The sequence below is a fragment of the Fukomys damarensis genome, unplaced genomic scaffold (genome assembly GCF_012274545.1).
Source record: "Fukomys damarensis isolate Sample0158 unplaced genomic scaffold, DMR_v1.0_HiC HiC_scaffold_32, whole genome shotgun sequence".
NCBI classification, from domain to species: Eukaryota; Metazoa; Chordata; class Mammalia; order Rodentia; family Bathyergidae; genus Fukomys; species Fukomys damarensis.
Genome location: NW_022900944.1, coordinates 3,098,070 through 3,117,083, shown reverse-complemented (window position 1 = coordinate 3,117,083; position 19,014 = coordinate 3,098,070). Strand labels below are relative to the sequence as shown.

The window sequence follows — 19,014 nt, the reverse complement described above, 5'->3', positions numbered from 1 at the left end:
GCCAGTTATGAATTATAATTTTAATGAATTATAAAGCTGCATCACAGTAGTATCTTGGAAGATGCACATTTATATTATTTATGTCAACTGCATCATTATTTAAACTTTGGGTTCATCTCTCTAATCAGAATATAACTATTCAGGGACAGAAACTTGTTTTTTCACTGGTTGTGTTCTGGGCAGCAGCACAGAACTGGTAAAGTCAGTACTGCATGCCCTTAATATTGGCATGCCATGTTTATGTGAATGTAATTAAGGATTTTATCACCAGAATATTAGCACGGCAATACAGAGCCTGACCGCATTTGTGCTGTGTATCTGCTTCCTTCTTGTTAAGCCTTACTCTCCCTTCCTCCTTTAGCCGCACATCTGGACATGCTAATGAGAAAGTGTACCTCACACTATACGAGACCCATAGGCAGTGTTGCCTGCTGTCCACGTGACTGGAAACTTTCCCCCAGCCCCACCACTAGTCACTAGCAGGCCCGGACTCTCCCGCTTTGTCCAAGGTAGGTTGCATCTGCTGGGATTCATGGCTCTCCCTGTAGTTCTTGTGTGTACATCAAACTTTCTCTCTAGTTATCCAGGTGTGTGCAGTATCATCAGCATCAACAGGACCAGAACACCCATAAAGGGTGATATAATGGGGAGAAAAAACTGCATCTTTTAGAGTAAGTTTGTATTGTTCTCTATATCATGCAAACTTAACATCTTCTATGCACAGAATTGATATATTTCTTTTAAAAGTGAGGTAACAGCTTACTGGAAAAAATATACAAATAGTTCATTAAAATAAAATTTTGTACTTAAAACATTTACATCACATCTCCTTTCATTTCAGTTCTGGTGTTAGGCAGTTAGATTTTAGGGGTCCTGATGGATTTTTTGAGGGGGTGGTCCCAAAGTAGAATACATTGCCAGTTAATTAAAGAAAATTCAGTGTATAATATATTCCTAATCATTTGTTAAGTCTCACACCGAAGCGATCCCACAAGGACATCTTAACGTTAGCCTGCTGATATAGAAAGGAAAACATTCTTGAAAGATCCTCCAGCCTTGGACTGGGGCCTGGTTTAATGTGAAAGCTTATCTTTTGTATGTTTCTTACATGATTAAAGCCCCCAAGGAAACACTGACCATCTGAAAAGGCCAGGAAGGCAGTTCTAAGTAACTTCTAAGTGTAGTGCTGATAAGCCTCATGATTACCCTAGTTCCCAGATCTCAACAGTAATTCTAGTGTGTATAAAAATGTATCCAGGCTCCCACTCGGTACAGGTGCCTGTCTTCTCACTTGAAGGTGTAATTCTCTCTTCATCTCCTTCACAATAAATTCTGCCTACACATCTGCATGGCCTCTGTGTCTTAACTAAATTCATTATCAAGGGCTGATGACCAAGACAGTGATAGGTCAGCCCCTCCCTAATCAGCACCTGGCTTCCAGAAAAGAATAGGGACAGAGCTGCACCCCCAGCCCTTTAAAAAGCTATTTTTTTCAGCTTTAATTGAGTTTATTGGTACATTTTAGGGATACAGTACAGTTACATTCATTGTTGGGATCAAAACAGTCTCACCAAATTGCTAAATCGTCCAGGCTGTGCTCAAACTTGGGATCCTTCTAGGTTAGCCTCCCGAAGTGCTAGGATTACAGATATGCATCACTCTGCCCCACTGGATTATAAATTTTCTAACAGCAAAATTTTAGATATTAAATCGCTACATAAGAAATAGCTACATATTATGTTGTCTCTCTTTTACTATTGATACTCTCCCTCAAAACATGCAACCTCCTGAAACATTATTCTATCTTGGTAAGAAAGGTTTGGAAGAATGAATATATTCACATCCCTGGGCCCTAGCCAAACCACCAATTAATAAGTTGGCAGGATCAAAGTCATATTCAACAACTTCCCTTAGATTCCTACCTGCCAGCCCTCTACATAGATAAAGCTGGGAGATTCTGGCAACACCTTGATTTGTGCTGGACTTACTCATTTCTCAGTTGAAAAATTTTCCCTGCCAATATATTCAATAAATTTTAATTCTCAAGTGCTTCAGTTGATAGATACGAGGCTAAATGTTCATCAAAGGGATTCTTTTATAAAAAGGAAACAGGACCTAGAGAAACATCCAGGTTATTCTCCATTTGAAAGATGCTTTTCCTGCACTTCTTGTTTTTCTGTATCTATTTTACTTCTAATGTTAAATTTTTACATTTTTGTCTGACCTCTCTAAATATTTCAATTGACTGGCTATTTTTCTTTTTGTTTCAGGAGAGAAAGGCAAATATGCAGAGACGCAAAAGACATTTAAAATAAATAACATGAACTTCCAAATGGCTGTCTCCTTTCTGGAAAGGGTCCAGGAGGAATCTGTGTGTTTTATCAATCATTTCATTTTTAAATGCAAGAAGCCACGCAAGGCAAACAGAAGACATCGTCAGCAAGGACGACGTGACAAAGAAGCTAATAAACTGCGGAGTGTTTATACCTCTGAGAAGAGCTGAGCCGCGTAAAGTGCTCAGCCCAAGTGGGTCAGCGCAGGACTGGGAAGCACGACACAGTGATGAGAAAGGAAAGCGAGATCCCGCGCCCAGAACCGTCCCGCAGCTCTGCAGTCTGCTGTTTACAGTCCTGTCTTCATTATAAGATAAACAAAAGGTCGCGACATCCAGAGTCTTATCGTGCTCCCTCTAAATGCAGAAGTGCTAAGTCCTGCAGATATTTTTCACTTGATGGTGTGGTTTTTCAAAACAAGCAAACAAGTTTTTGTGGCTTGTGACAAGCACCGAGGTAATTGGCGCATCTTTCACCTAAACGACAAGGCCAGGACAACTTAAAGTATCTCAAGTTCTAATTTTTTACTTGCTTAACTTTTCTCGCAGACAAATAAAGGCCCTGTTTCTGTACATGTTCGTCCCCCTCAGGCTTTTGTTTTTCAATATTTCACTTCCCCCATTTTGTGCTTTTGAGTTGGCAGCGATATTAGTGAGAAAAACAACCTTTAAGGGATATTTCACCACACATGGATCTGTTGTAGTCTCCTTACATGAACATTGACAACAGTGAGATGCTCGTCAGTAGTTACCTTCTTGATGGTCTCTAACATGGAACGCCCCCCCTGCCAGGGCTTGGAATTCTTTCTAATGCATGACAGACTTGCCATGCTGTGCCACTTTCGGTCCTCCAGCTTCTTATGAAAAGCATTAGCAAGGAGAAGCACCGTGTCGTATATGTAAAGGTTTGAAATCTGAAAAGACATTAGACAGTGATCATTAGAATCATTGATGCCAGCCTTCTCGAATGAGGAGAAAATCGTCGGCTCAGCTGCTGCGTCTGTTCCTGTCATAGATGGCTGGTTTATGGGATTATTAAGCAGGTTTCTTTCTTTCTTTCTTTTCATTTCCCAGGCAATTTTTTTGCCATTGAGAATGAAGTCTTGTCTGATTGTATGCCTCAATTGGTTTTTCAGCTTATTTAGGTATGAAAGAGAAGATAAAAAAAGAGAAGTCTCGACACAGGCAAGGCTGTTAGTGTCAGACCATAGAAAATCACTGGCCCTATTTCTTTCTGGGGACGTGAGGATGTAAGGGTTTAAGACTGGAAGGGCATACTGAATAATACATTCTCTGAATGTGCCAGATATCTGCACTGTACTTATTCAGATGGAGAAATATCCACGGGATCTCACATATGAGTATCATAGGTGCAAAAAGGAAACAGCCATTGGTATGCACATTTGTAAGGGGAACACTGTAATGAAGAAATGAGAGAAAATAGAACCATTCATAAAATATCATAATGATCACCTATCTATACAAAATGATATAGCCATATACATGCTTTGCAATTCATGGACATAAGGAGTACCATAAACTATTATCAGCTTGTAAATGTGTTTATATTAATGTTTGCTTCTAAGGTAATCATGAGATTATCTTCTTTCAACACATGTTTAAAAATGAACTATCCCCACTTTTTGCTAAGGTCTTTGCACTCTTGCAATTAAGTCTTGCACAAACTACTGTCTGTAACATCAACTGATTACCAAACATGCTCATTTTCAAAGGGATCCTAGGCCAGTAAAATTGGTTAAATGTTAATACCTCTTAGAAGGAGAAACCTGGCAGAAATTTTAAAATGATAGATCAAGATAGTGATGGAAATTGATTTCATCTTAAAACATTCAAACTTGTGCTAGCACAATTTTTCCGAAAAAGAAAAGGGAGTGGCTGGGCATTTAGCGCATTGGTTTTGCTGCCTGTCTCACAAGCGCAAGGACCTGAGTTCAATCCCTGGTACTAAAATAAATAAATAAATAAATAGAAAAGGGAGAATATGTGGACTGCTATTTGGTTGTAATTAATCAAGAAAGAAATCTATCAAATAGTACAGGCACATTACAGAACAGTACTAAAATCTAGCTAGTTGGATAATTAGAGTCTGATGTTATACACAGTCATAAATAAGAATTTTCTAACAATGCCTTGTGAGGTTTTGTTTTGTTTTGTTTCTTTGTTTTTTTACACATTGCGTAAATCTTTAATCATTCACCTTTTTTAAGCATCATATTACATGTATACTAATTCCCAGTAGGGAGGTTTCTTTAAAGAGTCATTGAACACTCTTAGACATAATGTGAAATACAAGTTTGTTCTTTATCAGTAGATACCAAGGCTGATTGTCTTCACCCTCTCCCACACAGATAGCTCTGAGAGAGATTAAAAGAATGGCTTAAATCTACCATGAAGTGAGACTTAAAAATAGCCAGTAAATCACTATTCAAGTCAGACTAAGATTGGAAAGACTCAAGAGAAAAATATGAAAGAAACATAAAGAATGACTGTGCTGTACTCAGTGAAGAAGATGAAGAAGGGCAACTCTTTTTTCTTTCTTTCTTTCTTTCTTTCTTTCTTTCTTTCTTTCTTTCTTTCTTTCTTTCTTTCCTTCTTTCTTTCTTTCTCTTTCTTTCTTTCTTTCTTTCTTTCTTTCTTTCTTTCTTTCTTTCTTTCTTTCTTTCTTTCTTTCTTTCTTTCTTTCTTTCTTTCTTTTTTTTTTTTTTTTTTTTTTTTTTTTTTTTTTTGTACCTGGGATCAAACTCAGGACCTTGCTCTTGAAAGGCAGGTAGAGGCACCACTGGAAAAATCATTTGATAGATGCTTCCAAACTCTCCTGGCTCTACTGCCTCAAATTTGCTCCTCTTACTTCTCTATCGTTTTTCGTCTTTTGATGGACCTCTTTAAGTGTGCCTATGAGACTGGTAGCATCATTTGATGTGTCTTTGCTTTTCTCCGACCAGTTAACTTCGCTCAATATTCAGTTCAGAGATCTGCTAGGACAATCCTACCTCACCATTCCTCACCCTCTCTCCCCATCCTGCAGGACACTGACTGGTCCTCTTTTTCTTTCCTAGTGCACTGATGCATGCTTCTTTAAAACAAACAATGCTGTTAATATCTGTCTCCCAAACTGGGTTATGCTCATGCCTCAGACTTACGGGATGCGGGCTCTTTGCAAACTTTGAGACACATACGAAGAACATCTATGCTGGTCTTAATGTTGAGTGCTTTATTCCCCATATGTAGTAGATGTTTTCAACAGCTGACTACCTCTTCTCCTCTGTCCTCATTCTAGATGCTAGGACTGACAAGTGGTGATGACAATGACTCACTCTCACACCTGTGATTTCTTTGTCAAGCAAGTGATTGTTTCCCTTTCAAATTCATCTGCTCCATTCTTTCTATTATCATCTACTGACCTCTCCACCCTATTTATTCATGACGTCTTTGAATCCTCCCCCAAAATGATCCCGAAGTATCTTTTAGCTTTCAAAAACAGCACCTTTACTTCTACCCAGATGATTTTCTCTTCTACTCTGGCCAGGAGCCACACAAACGACTGTTTTCTGGACACAAGCGTACAGTAGTTCTAAAATCTTAAATTCCAGGATCCTGCATCTGAGCTCTCGTTTCTCTCTTGCTTACTGTCACCACACTTGTTTTGTAACATCACTGAACCTCCAGCAGCCAATGTGACAATATTTGACACCATCTGTCACTTGCCCTGAAACATCCTCTTTCCTTCTGCTGTTCATCATCTGGTACAGTTTCTAGGCTGCTCATCAAATCCATTCGCTTCCTCTGTCCTCCCGTTTTCCAATGTTTCTGCTACAAATGTAGTAACCAGGACTGACACATTAATGCAGATGTGAGCTGACCAGGAGACAGTGTGTAAGACATTTCATCTCCTGATCTTAGCAAAGTGCTTCTGACACAGAGTCCAAGATTATATTAAAATAGCTTGGAGCAAATCTGACTTCCACTGTGCTTGTTCTGAATTTTCCTTCAACTTAAAGGCTTTGAACAGCTGTCCAACCAGGACACTTCCATCTGGACTTTGTGTAATTGATTTTGAACCTATACTTTATCTCTGTGAAATTCAAACTTTAAGGCTTAACCAGTCAGTCAATATTAACAATTTGGATCTTGATTATGTAAGACAACATAAGCTTTCTCTCCTAGCTTTTTGTCATTTGCAAATTTGATAGGTAAGTTTTATACATTTTCATTCATGCAGTGACAAACTATTTTAAAATATTGGGAACAAGGACAGAATCTTTTGGATGACTACAGAGTTCCTTCCACTTCAACAGTGAAATATTTATCAGTGTACTTTGAATATTCATCAGATGACAAACTTTTCAGAACGAGGAAAAAAGCACCTACTGGTAGGCTGTACGTATCAGGAAGTAAACATACAGAATGTATCAAAGACGTGTTCTCCTTATAGCAATATTTCTGGAAGATTTGATTGATTTAGGAAGGTAAATTCATTTCACTTGAAGACTTGGAGAAATAAACAACTAAATAGCTGAAGTGCCAAATAATGTGAAACTAACTTTAATTTTATAAAAAAACACATATTCTATAACTTTTAAAGGTAATGAGATGTTTCAAAATATTTTGAACTTGTTTTTTTCTGAGTCCAGAGATTTTTACTATATCCTACCTTTAGGAGCCAATCTGGTTAGATCTTTCAATGTTCTCACTACAGGTGAGAAAATTCATCAAACACCATGTAAAACTCAATACATAACACACAGCTTCATGATACCCTTCCCATATGAAACACCTATCCAGAAGGGCTTGATTTGGCTTAGCTTGTTCGTAAGGAAGCCCTGGTTTTTTGACGGAAGTCCACTAGACCACATATGTAACAATAGACAATTTGCCTAAATATTAGCATTCATACAATAAAATATGTCACAATCTTTTCTACATCCCCTTGAAAATAAATACAACAAGCCAACGACTTGTACTTAGGCCCTCTTCTAAACTACTCCCTTCACATTTCTAAATTATGAAAAAGAATCATATCTACTGGTTTATTGATTGTTCTGAGCAGTTATTTGTTAAGCCTCATTTATAGCAAGTGCATTATTATAATCTCCAGCACCACCCTGCTTCTTCTAAATCAGTGATTTACTTTTCTTCTGGTGACTTCTACTCTAATATTCCCTATTTGCAGACAATTTTTCTTGGGTGGATAAAACAGAGGCAAAAAGACTAAAATCTTTCCATTGCCTCTGAATTAGCAGCTAAGCTAATATTGGTTTCACCAAGAAATAAATGCACTACATTCATCTTGTTGCATATTATGTAAAAATTCTGTTTTCTATGTGAGAAGTTTTCTTTATTATTCATTTTACAATATGAGCTAATCCTGGATTTTAGTTTTTCTGGAAGTAATTTAACTTGTTTTTACTTCTTTCTAAATTTTAATTCTTTTTCTACATATATTAAAATTAGTGCCTACCAGTTATCTCTACACAGGCTTCCCCTGCCCTCTCCTCCTTTCCTTACATCAACTAATGTGATTTTACAGTTGAATATAAATTTTAACAGACTGCTCGGTCATACTTGCATAATATTTTCTGAAAGATTTTTAGATCACACCCTTCTGAATGCTGAATTAAAAGTCTATCTGTGGTCATATTTCCTTGCATTGTTTCTATAGATTTGAAATTGAGGATGTTACTTCTAGAGAATTACCAACTCCCAAATTATCACTCAGTGGTGCCTTGCTGATCAGAATTTAATGGAAAGTATCATTTTGCTTTTGGTTGCTTTCTGTATCTTCAGTGAGATAAAATTTTTCCACCAAGGCAAGGCTGTACATTAAATGCTCTGCTTTTTAGTGGAATATTTTAAAATTCAAGGGCCCTCTACTCATATACTATTATTTGTAATTAATTATACTTTCACATAAAAAAGGTTCTGTTTTTCTCTAATATTAAATTATTTAGTCAAATTGTAAGAAACATAAAGGGGAATCAATATGCAACAAATCCTCAGAGGATCCTCCTTATATTCTCCAGTTTTTGTATTTGAGGGGAGTAAGAGAAAGATGTGGGATATGGCAAGGTTGGTAATACCTTACAGCCTAAAGGCATTAGGTAATTTGGGAACACAGAGCTAAATAAAATCTTTGTTTTCTGATTATTTGAAATGGAAGGATGGTGCTCTAGGGTAAATGTGCTTGAAGATACTTTTTGCTTTCCCTGAGTGACATACTCAATGATTTTTAAGACATACTTTTTTCTTGCCATTTTTTTAAATAAGAAGAACCTTTAGCACTTCCCAATTTTCTGAGTCAAAATTCTACCACGCTTTTCTCCATTTAGAATTGCTATCATTTGTGCATCAACTATGCTGATGGCCAGTTAAAATCTAAAGATGGTTCATCACAAGCAGCACAATAAGAATGGCCCTGAATTCTCAGTGGGCCTTGTTAGCGATTGAGAATGGCTTACAATGGTCATTGCTTTCTTCTAAACGACATTCAAATGTGTAGTCACAAAGGGGCAAAGCACTGAGGTCAATGGGACAGAAAATTATGGAAAAGCACATTGTTGAATATGGTGATGTCAGGTCCAAGAAGTGACCTACTCTGAATGGGTTTAAAATCCAGCAGGAAACAAATCTCTATGGGCAATGATCCTGCAGCCACACTTCTTATTACCAGGTTAATAAATATGAAAAAATAGTTGAAGGACTGCTAACTCATTTTTTAAAATCTCAAAGGTGACTAAGGATAGACTGTGGGATTAGCTTTAAAAAAAAGAAGTTATTTTGTCAAATTACCTTATTTGTCTAGTATCACCGACCTATAATAAACTCGTCATACTTGCAAATTATTCAAACTGAACGTCTCTAAGTACTAAAATATTTCCCACAGTGGACATTTTAAAAGACTAACTTTCTAAAAATATCATGGTTCCTGGACTTTTCAAATTGCTCCAGACCTTAATTTTTGCTGGTGTGTCCAAGTAATTGTTTAAATATTCTCTTATATGCTAGTGTTGAACTACAGCAACACCCTCGTAACCCAGACTTGATTGTACACACCCTAGACAGTTAAGTCCGTGGGTCCGATTGAGTCTCCCTTCCCCTGTCTCTTGCCTTGCTAGAGAGTGTTCTACAGCTTCCTGCAGTTGCTGGAATGCCTGCTTTTTCTGACATCCCCTCTGGGAAGACAGACTGAGCCCTCTTCACTGCAAAGAGAAAAAAAATCTTTTAGGGTTTTCCTTGGCAAAAAGAAATGGACTCTGAGTATTTAAAGAGTCTTGTTATGAGCAAGCTGCAGGGAGTTGACGTTCTGTATTTTACCATTCAGAAATTTTATTTACTTTCAAATTCTTCATTGTGTTCTTGTTAATGAAGTTTTCAGTTCAGTCATATCTAATTTGGCTATGTCTATATAATACTACAGAATTTTTAAAAAAATTTAAATAGTGTCTTACTAAAGTTCATCAAACTGAATTTTATCTTTAAAAAAAGAAGAATAAACATCTGTCTTTATGCCAGAAAAGTCAAGTAAATTTTTAGCTTGTTAGTTTGCATTTGATTTTAGGAGTATCAATCACAAATTCTCCTATGGGAAATTCTGTGAACCTGTTTGCTTAGAAAAAAATCCCTTCATTTAATATATTGTTATTCTTTTTTGACATGACATTATTTTATCAGTATATGTTTGCAATGCAGTGCAGTGATGTCCATTTTGAGGAACTAGGACATAATATATCATGACCATTAACCCCTTTCTTACCTCCTTCTTCACTTGATTTATCTAATATATTGCTATTTAACGAGATATTTTTCTATGCTAAGAGCAAAAGGATCAAAGACACAGATCTTTAGCACTCTCTTCTATTATACTTACTTCTGGAGGAGAATGCTCAGAAACAATAACATGTATAACTATGAATCTCATGCAACTCAAAAAGCTCTCTGTGCAGCTATTCAACAAAGCACCCAGGAAGAAATTCTGGCTTTTAGAATATACCTCCATGTTCTGCGCAAACGGATCCTTTGGATCACATAATGTTGAAGATATTCGATGGTTGCCACGGAAACATCGCTGACTTATGTTCTGGGGGACAGGAAATGTCTGCCGAATAATTGTTAACCTTCCAATTGACCTTCTTACAAGTTCCTGTACATCCACATCGTTTATTTCCTATAAGATAAGAAGTGGACGAGTTAGATATTCTTTAATACAATAACAAACCCAAAACCATTGATGAATTGTCATCTGGAAGCACTAAGGGGTTCACCAAATGAAAAAGCACATCAGCCCACTGGAAGTTGCTTTTGGTGCCTTGTATTGCATACATTAATGCCTGAATAATTCCTAATGGAGCATCTCACTTTAGAATAATCCATTAATAGTAAATTTATAATTAATTATTTTAAAAATAGAGAAAATATAGGTGTGGTCAAAATACTGAGCAAAGTTAAAAACATTGCTGATATAGCTTATTATTCATTAATGGCTTTCAAGATAATATGAGTACAGTACCTAGAAAGAAACTTGCATCTAAGATTATAAACGTTCCTCTTAGCAATGAAAAATGAGGCTTTTATATGAACTGGGAAGAGAAAGCAAGAGGAGAATTTTTTTTAAAAAAAGATTTTCTAATTATTTCCTAAAATTATTGATTGTTGCTCATGTATTTCTCTTGCTAAAGAATAATTTCAAAATACTGACTATTGAATAATAAGTTAGTTTTATAATTGTGGTCTGGACATAAAGGTGAAAGATTATGTTAGTTGATGCAGACTAAACCAAGCTGGGTGAGGAAGAAACTCAGTACTCTTTACATAGTTCAATTTTATTTAGCATACGAGTATCTGTCAAACTGAAAGAAATTGCAATGTCTACTTCTGCTGCCCGACTTCCCAATCCGATTAAATTTTAAGATTTGGTTTAACAACAGATGTGGAAATAATTTTTAAAAAATGAAATAGATTTTACAACATGTATTTGTTCTGATTGGAATTAGAACAGAAGTGATCAAAGTAAACTTCAGTTTTAAAACAGTCTTTTTGCTGAGGGAGCTCGTGCTTGATAGTATTCATGTGGAAACTTTATTAATGAGGCCTTGGCAATTAACAAATTATTGGTGTTGATAGATTCTTACAACCATAAAAATAAAAGGTTTGATACAAGGTAAATTTTGGATGGCGCTGAACATACTTCAGTTTTGATCTAAGAAATTACTGTTGAATAATAAAAGAAAAAAGATCATTAACAGATTTAATTTTTTTCTTTTCTAGGCTAATTATATAATATGATTCTTTGTAATAAATATTCATCCTTTAAAATTCACCCTTTCTTTAGGATCTTTATGAAATATAGATTTTTGCAAAAATAAAATAACACCTGCCATCTACTGTATCCAGTATAATATCAGGAATTTCTGGGCAATTAATCCTTAATGCACCATAAAATATAGTTTTTCTCATTTAAAAATGCCATCTTTTTCCTTTAATCGGTGTCATTTCACTGGCCACCAAAATCTCTGGCAAAGAGTAGGTCACGCTTTAATTTTCTGTCATCTGCTCACAAAGCAGAATTAAAGTGTCCTGTCAACTCCATTTTAGTCCCTAATGTTAACCTGCAGTCTTTTAAAGGTAATTAATATTAATATTGCTCTTCTATGTCATTTTATTTTTTTAATGCCATACTGTGTAGTACAGAAGTTTCACTTAAAAAGTACTAAAAACATCGAATGACTTTTCTTTTTTATAAGTTCAGTTATACATGTGGTCCTTATCTTTTTGGCAATACAGATTTATCAAAAGTTTTGTCAAATAGCACCATTTCTCTATACTGTGTAGGACCAACTATGAATCAGTACATTAAAATAAAAAATGTATAATTAACAAGTGCCAATTATACTTTAGGCAAAATACTACTTATTATCTCATTTTGTGTTAAAAAATGACACTAAATCAGACAATGTCTATTCATACTTTAGAGAATCAAGGAGAGTCCAAGCTCTTCATTTAACATATGTTTTATTCATAGGATAAATTTAGAAATGTAATAAAAGAGTAATTGTCTGATGTAATTATATAAGAAATCTGTATTTCCTTACAGGAATTACCTAGATTAATACTTATGAATGATGGGAATTAAAACTATAGAAATATATTCTTTCAGCATTTAATAGCTTAGTGATTCCATAAGAAATGATGAAGTCATCCACCTTGAATCGAAGTCTAACAGGTCTATTTTCAAACACACAAAGGGATGGTTACCTTTTCTATTTTCCACAAGCTGAATTTCTCAGGTGCCTAAGTTTAAGTAAATCTGAAGAAATGTCAATTTGAATTGAATATATTTTGTCTATTATTATTTGGGGAAGTAAAAAGAAAGTAATTTTCTGGGAGGAAAGAATCTGCCATCCTGAATGAAAGTAACAGACAGTCTGTCTCAGAAAACATCACATGCAATTTTAGGTTTGACACTTGATCTTAAAAACAGTTTCGTAGTATGAAACCATGAGTAGGCAGCTATTTTATATTTATGAAACTTTTGAATTTCAAAAGGCATATATACTTCAATAATCACAGATGCAACGTTGTATAAACACTGAAAGACAAATGATCACTTAATTTAAAAAGAAGCCCTTCTAAATGAAAAACAAGTCTAAGTAAAGGTCTGTATTAAAATGTAAAATGATTGTTACAATTACATCAGTCTGGTTCCAGGGCTCTGAATTTGAAAAATAAAGTTTAAAATGTGAGATTTTAGAAAATAACCATGTGACAAACTAGTTTACCAAACAAATATTCAAAGCCCAAGCCCCTAACACCATCAAATATGCTAATTAATATCTATAAAATTATGCAGAATATTTCTGAAATTTTAAAAAGTTTAATCAGAATTAAAAAATTATTTGTCCTTGTATTTCTCATTCTATATATTTAGTATGCAGAATTCACAGTGTGATTTAAAGTGAGTGTATTGCAGATAGGCAAGTTAATTAGATATCTTGTAGGCAGTTGGACTAGGCCTCCCTGAAGGCACGGGCCCTTAAGGTGCAGCCCTCCAAGAGCCAGCACAGCGAGGAGCCAACATGGAGAACAATGGAGGCACATCCGCTGGTTAGCATTATAAAAAAGAGGCACTAGTTCCCCTAAAGATAGCAGTGATTGATATTTTAAATCAGAAATTCTTTATATGTGGCTTGTTTTCCCATTTGATCCCCATTTAATGAATATTACCTCGGTGACTATACTTGCAATCTTACTGATTGGTCATGGTTTTGCCCCACCTTATGCCTACCTTGTAAATTTTCATTGGGTCTAAGAGTTTTGTCCTAATTTGCACCCACCTCACCTCATGGCTTTGCTGTATAAAATAACTTTGAAGAGTGCTGTGGGAGGGCAACCCACTTTTCGGTCCCTCTTTTGTCTCTCTTAGACAGAAGCTTTCTTTTTCTCAACAATACTTCCTACTCTTAACCTCTGTTGTTCCTAGAATTAACTCTTTGGTTTTACAGAACATGAACTAGCATTTCAGATATCTAGTAGGCTTGGGAGTTGAATCTATTCCCCCTGTATAAAAAAAGTATGGGTATCGCAAACTTTTAATTTTTACTTCTTTTGAAGAGTATAATAGACTTTTTTTTCCTCAGGAATAATTTACATGGATAATAAAAAAATTATTAAAATTCAAGCCGTCATGCCTAAGAAATACTAATCTTGCTTTAATAGTTTAATGTAGGATGAACTGTAAACTGTGTATGGCCAAGAAAGAAAAATACCTGGCTGTGAATGCAGCTTCACCCAGAAACAGCCACTTTCCAGAAAAATCTTTGGAAAGAATTGAGACAGTCCTGAAGATTTGCAGTATACCAGCTTTTGATTGAAATTACTAGATTTTTGGGAAAGGAATGGCTCTTTAAATCCATTCAATCAGATGCCAATCTAAACTACATAAATTATTACTGAAAAATATTTTCTTATTTTCTCTTTCTCATTTGTTTTTCCTGTTTGCTCATCATTTAATCTCTTGGCACTAAAAAGATCCTGTCTCTTGGTAAATATTCAATAAATGTTGATAAGTTAAAAAATGAATGAATGGCAGGATTTTACCCAACCATCTTCTAAAGATTGATACTTGAAATTTTAATTTTAGACATTGGGATGCTTTAAATAGGTGATATAATTCTGAATACAGTAAATATTACTAGTGAGATTTTAGAGTCTACGATGTGGATATCATTTGAAAAGATGTTCCTTTTCTAACATGTGTCTATTCCTCCCACTGTAGCAAAGATGATCCCTTGATTCTTTCATAAAGCTTGGCATTGCTATGGAGCAATCAGCAAATAATGTTGAAATCTGGAATAAATCAACTCTTTAAGTTCATACCAACAGGCAGAGAAGCAGAATGCAACTTTCTGCTTGGCAGACTAGCAGAAGTGGGTAATTTAATTCACTGGTAAGCTAGAAAAATGAAAACCTTCCACTATACTAGCAGGCTTTAAATCTTTATTTTCACTGGTAAGCTAGAAAAATGAAAACCTTCCACTATACTAGCAGGCTTTTTAAATCTTTAAGCAACAGAAAAAATCCCCAAACCAACAACTTCTTCCTTAACTGTAAATACTCAGCAGTGACTAACAGAAAATAATGGTTTAACCTATCAATTTCTCAAAGTCAGTAAAATCCTATCAGGACATTCAAAGTCAGGATGATATCATCAGGAATGAAAGGAGACACCAAGCATTATGCCTCTTGAAGCTCTAAACAGTGCCTATCTCCTTAACTGAATTTCTAACTTTTGTAGAACTTAAATAAAGTGCCAAGCCATCTGCTTCAGGGCCTTGAAGGGATATGATAACACTCATATGAAAAGACTGTTCTGAGCTGGATCCATTGATTGCAGGGGGAAGATAAATACCATTACCAAGTCTTAATGTATGATTGATTGCACCACATGAGCTGGCACAGCCTCTCATTATTGCAGCACACTTAATGCAAATGAAAAAAATACATTGTTTTCAAGTTTCTACATCAATTTGTATCAGGAAGCACAGTGCCAGCTTTGATTTATATTCCCTCTCTACGAAACTATTGGTGCAATAAGATTAAATAAATGTCTGCAACTCATTTTAAAATTAGCAACAAAATAATAGCTACACAAACCAAACTACCCAGAGTCACATTCTCTATGTTCAGTCAAAGTGGGCATTTGCATGTTGCTATGTTGTTATCGCTTTTAGAGTTTACTGTCATCCTCACAAATTGGAGAAATTGGTTTTGTAAATTTATAGAAGCCGTGATGAATCATGACTTTTAAGATCCATTTGCAGAAACAAGGATATGAAGGAAAAGTGTGTAAGGAGAGGGTGGGCTTAAGCTTCCGGGGGTATATTTAAGAGAGGAGGAAGTGGCTGAGTGGACGCATGTGGAGGTGAGAGCTGACTTCGGTCACACTGGCTGAGAATAATTTCCTTGCAAATCTGCTTGTTCTCTGAGACTTTACCCAGTTCAGAAGACACAAGTCATAACCAGCGTAAATGCTGTGGTTTATGAGCACTGTACTTTTCAAACAAATGGTGCCTTTGCTGAAGGAATAGAAAGTAGGACTGAACAGAAACAGATAAGGATTTCAGGAATAATAAAAATAAAGTTAGGGTAATTTGCAGTTTAAAAAAAAGTTTAAAGGCTGAGAGAATTGAGCTCTATTCTTTTAACATTTACCATTTAGATTACCTTGTTTATATGCATGTTTTGTTTTGCAGAAAGTAACCAATTGCTAGAATAATGTTTATAGTGCTGTCTTCGGCAGCACATATACTTAAAAAAATGTTTATAAAAGATACCATAAAACAAAAATTTGCATTCTTCTTCCCAGTCTATTCTTCAGTGAAATACGTGTTAGTCTACGCAGAGTACATCTGTACAACTCTAAAGGGTGAGATCTTCTACAGTACAAATTGACCCTTAAATCGTGAATACATGACCATATTACTTGTGTTCTTTAAGAGTCATATAACTGAGGCCAAATTAGATGTAGAAAAACAGTAATTTATGGATACCTTCACAGTTTTATCACAGAATAGAAGGGAATGACCCTTTCCGTTTAAAGATTTGTTTTATTTTGTTTTGTTTTGTTGAGATAGGATCTCACTTTGTAATTTAGGCAGGCCTTGAACTTAGTATGTAGGTCAGGCCGGCCTCAAACTCTGGGCAAACCTCCTGCCTCAGCCTCCTGAGTGCTGGGATTACAGGAGTGCCCACCATACCAAGCAATTATTTTAAATGTTGATTTGTTTTAATTAAGAACAAATCATGTTTCTTTTATAATCAACTCTGTTAACTTAAATGAGTAAAATTATTCCAGCTTACTTAGTATCAAGAAATCTGTGTAGTCTACTCCTCATCAGAAGTCAGGCACAAGATAAAAATAGGGATTAGGATGATTATTTATTTTTAAAAAAAGTAATCTAGGAAATAATTAAACTAAAGACAATGGCTATTGGGATAAAATACCTCCCATAAGATTCCAACTGAGGTAGTGGAAATTTCAAAAATATAATCTATAAAGAGAATTACCAAAAAACAAAACAAGGAACAAAAACAATTGAATCATTATATCAGAAAAAGCTGTTATAAAAATTCTATTATCAAAATAAATCCCATTATCCCCTCTAAAAATTGTACAATATTGAATTGTTTAATTTCATTGAAACTTCTTTTCCTTGCAAAAAAAAAAAAAGGAAAAAAAAATGAATCCTCTTGCCTTACGGTCCTCCCACTATCCTGATCTTAATTATTGTGAATTTTCCTAATTCAGCAGGGCACTTGTGCCCTGGCTGGGATCCTAGGATGGAAAATTCAGAGGTATGAGAAAATTAGAAGATATCAGAGTCTCACTGAAAAAAAAATATTGCATGTACATGTATTGCATGTGTGACTCTGAGGAATGCCTGTGCCAGGAGAGATGTGGAGAGAGATCACACGGACCTGCAGTTTGGGAGACCAAAAGCAGATTTGTGTGGCTTTTCCAGGATCCAGGGCTAAAGAGAACCATTCCACATTCCATCTCCAAGGAGTTGTTTAGGAGAGACAACTTGAAACTAGGAATTATTTTTATTATCTGCCTAAGAGAAACAAATCTCTTCTCCTCTGTGGACCCCCACCCCCCACTACTTCACAGAATAGTGTTTAATATTCCACAAAATCGTGAGAGACAGCTATCTGTGCACGTTCACAGAAAAGTATCCTTATTGCAGCGTCATTTATCAAGTGTCATTTGTAAGAGGCTGTGCTAATAGATTAGAACATTTCATTTATTTTTATTAAGAAACTGTAAATATTATTACAGTATCATATAAATAGATAAACTGAGGCATAGAATAATTATATGTCCATAGTAGTAGTAAGTTTTATAGCCAGCATTGGTTGCATTTTGCTGTTTACAAAATCAAAGTTCTTACCCCAAATACTATTTTGTCCCCAAAATAAGTCTCATCATTTTATAATTCTTATCCAAAGATAAACACTATATAATCTTTACTCATAAATAATAGCTCTGATGAACACCATGTTTTATTGAAGATCAGTTTATGTGATCACATATTTGTCCCAAACTGATCTGTTCACTGTTCTTTCTGATTGTGATTGGTAAATGCTAATGGGACAACTTTTTTCACAGCATCTCAGGCAGTAATGTATTTTTCATCTTATGTACTGTCTTCAAAAATGAAAAATCCACAATGAATTTTCCTGGATTTTGAAACAGTTAAACTTATTTATGAAAAGGCAAAAAAAAATCTGTTTTTTATTGATTCAAATTCATATGCTATACTATTTAATCCTCATGCAAAGGCGGTAGATGCGAAAGTTCTAGAAACAACATTAAAATATAAATGGAACATAAGCACTCCGCTGGGTGGAATTCACTTTGCTTACAAAGAAGAGCTCTACATTTCATAAAGATGATCTCTCTCAGCAGACAGAGTGTGCCAACAGGAAAAGCTGCAAGATACTCAGCTCAGCAGGGTAGACTTTCTCCATTTACTTTATTCATACAAAGCCCTTTATCATCTTTAAAAACTCTTCATTCTATTTTTACTTAATAGTATTCAATAAGCTGAAAGTTTACTTCGTGTTCTGTTCCCTCTTAAAAATCCAAGGCCATAGGAAACACTGCAATTGTGTATATGAACACAGCATACAGAGGGGACCATAAGGGGCCAGCAGCTTTACCTCATTTATAATGATCCAGTGACAATCAAAAGCAACCAAATTGGTCTCCACAACCTAGAACAGAAAACAGCCAGATCTCAGCATTAATCAGGAAAAACAAATCAAGCTCAATGGATGTGTTTTGTAAATGGCAAACAATGATTCATACATCTGAAATGTCTTTTTGATCAATAAAGATGTAAAACCATTAATACTGAAGAAGCTTTTGTATTCCATTTGTAGATGCACTGTAGATTTGCTAAATCAATCTGAAAATATAACTCATCAAAAAATCTAGACAAATAATTTTCATTAAAACTACAACAGTAATACTGTTCTGTAATTTCACAGAGAGGAAAAGAGGAGTTCTAATCTAAAATCATTTTTCTTAGTCCAAATAAACTTAGAGGTTTTTTGTAAATATCTAAGTATATATCTCTCTACAATCTGACTCAGTATATATATAT

General features: G+C 35.2%; 1 protein-coding gene across 1 annotated transcript in view; it reads right to left on the bottom strand.

Moving 5' to 3' along the window:
• Grid2 (glutamate ionotropic receptor delta type subunit 2) overlaps positions 1-19,014 on the bottom strand; it is a 405,281-nt gene that overhangs the window by 227,329 nt on the left and 158,938 nt on the right. The window contains exons 4-6 of the mRNA XM_033757758.1: positions 18,569-18,622; positions 10,341-10,514; positions 3,085-3,246 (exon numbers count right to left, since the gene is read on the bottom strand). Coding sequence (XP_033613649.1) covers positions 3,085-3,246; positions 10,341-10,514; positions 18,569-18,622 — 390 coding nt within the window. The remainder of the gene's footprint in view (positions 1-3,084; positions 3,247-10,340; positions 10,515-18,568; positions 18,623-19,014) is intronic.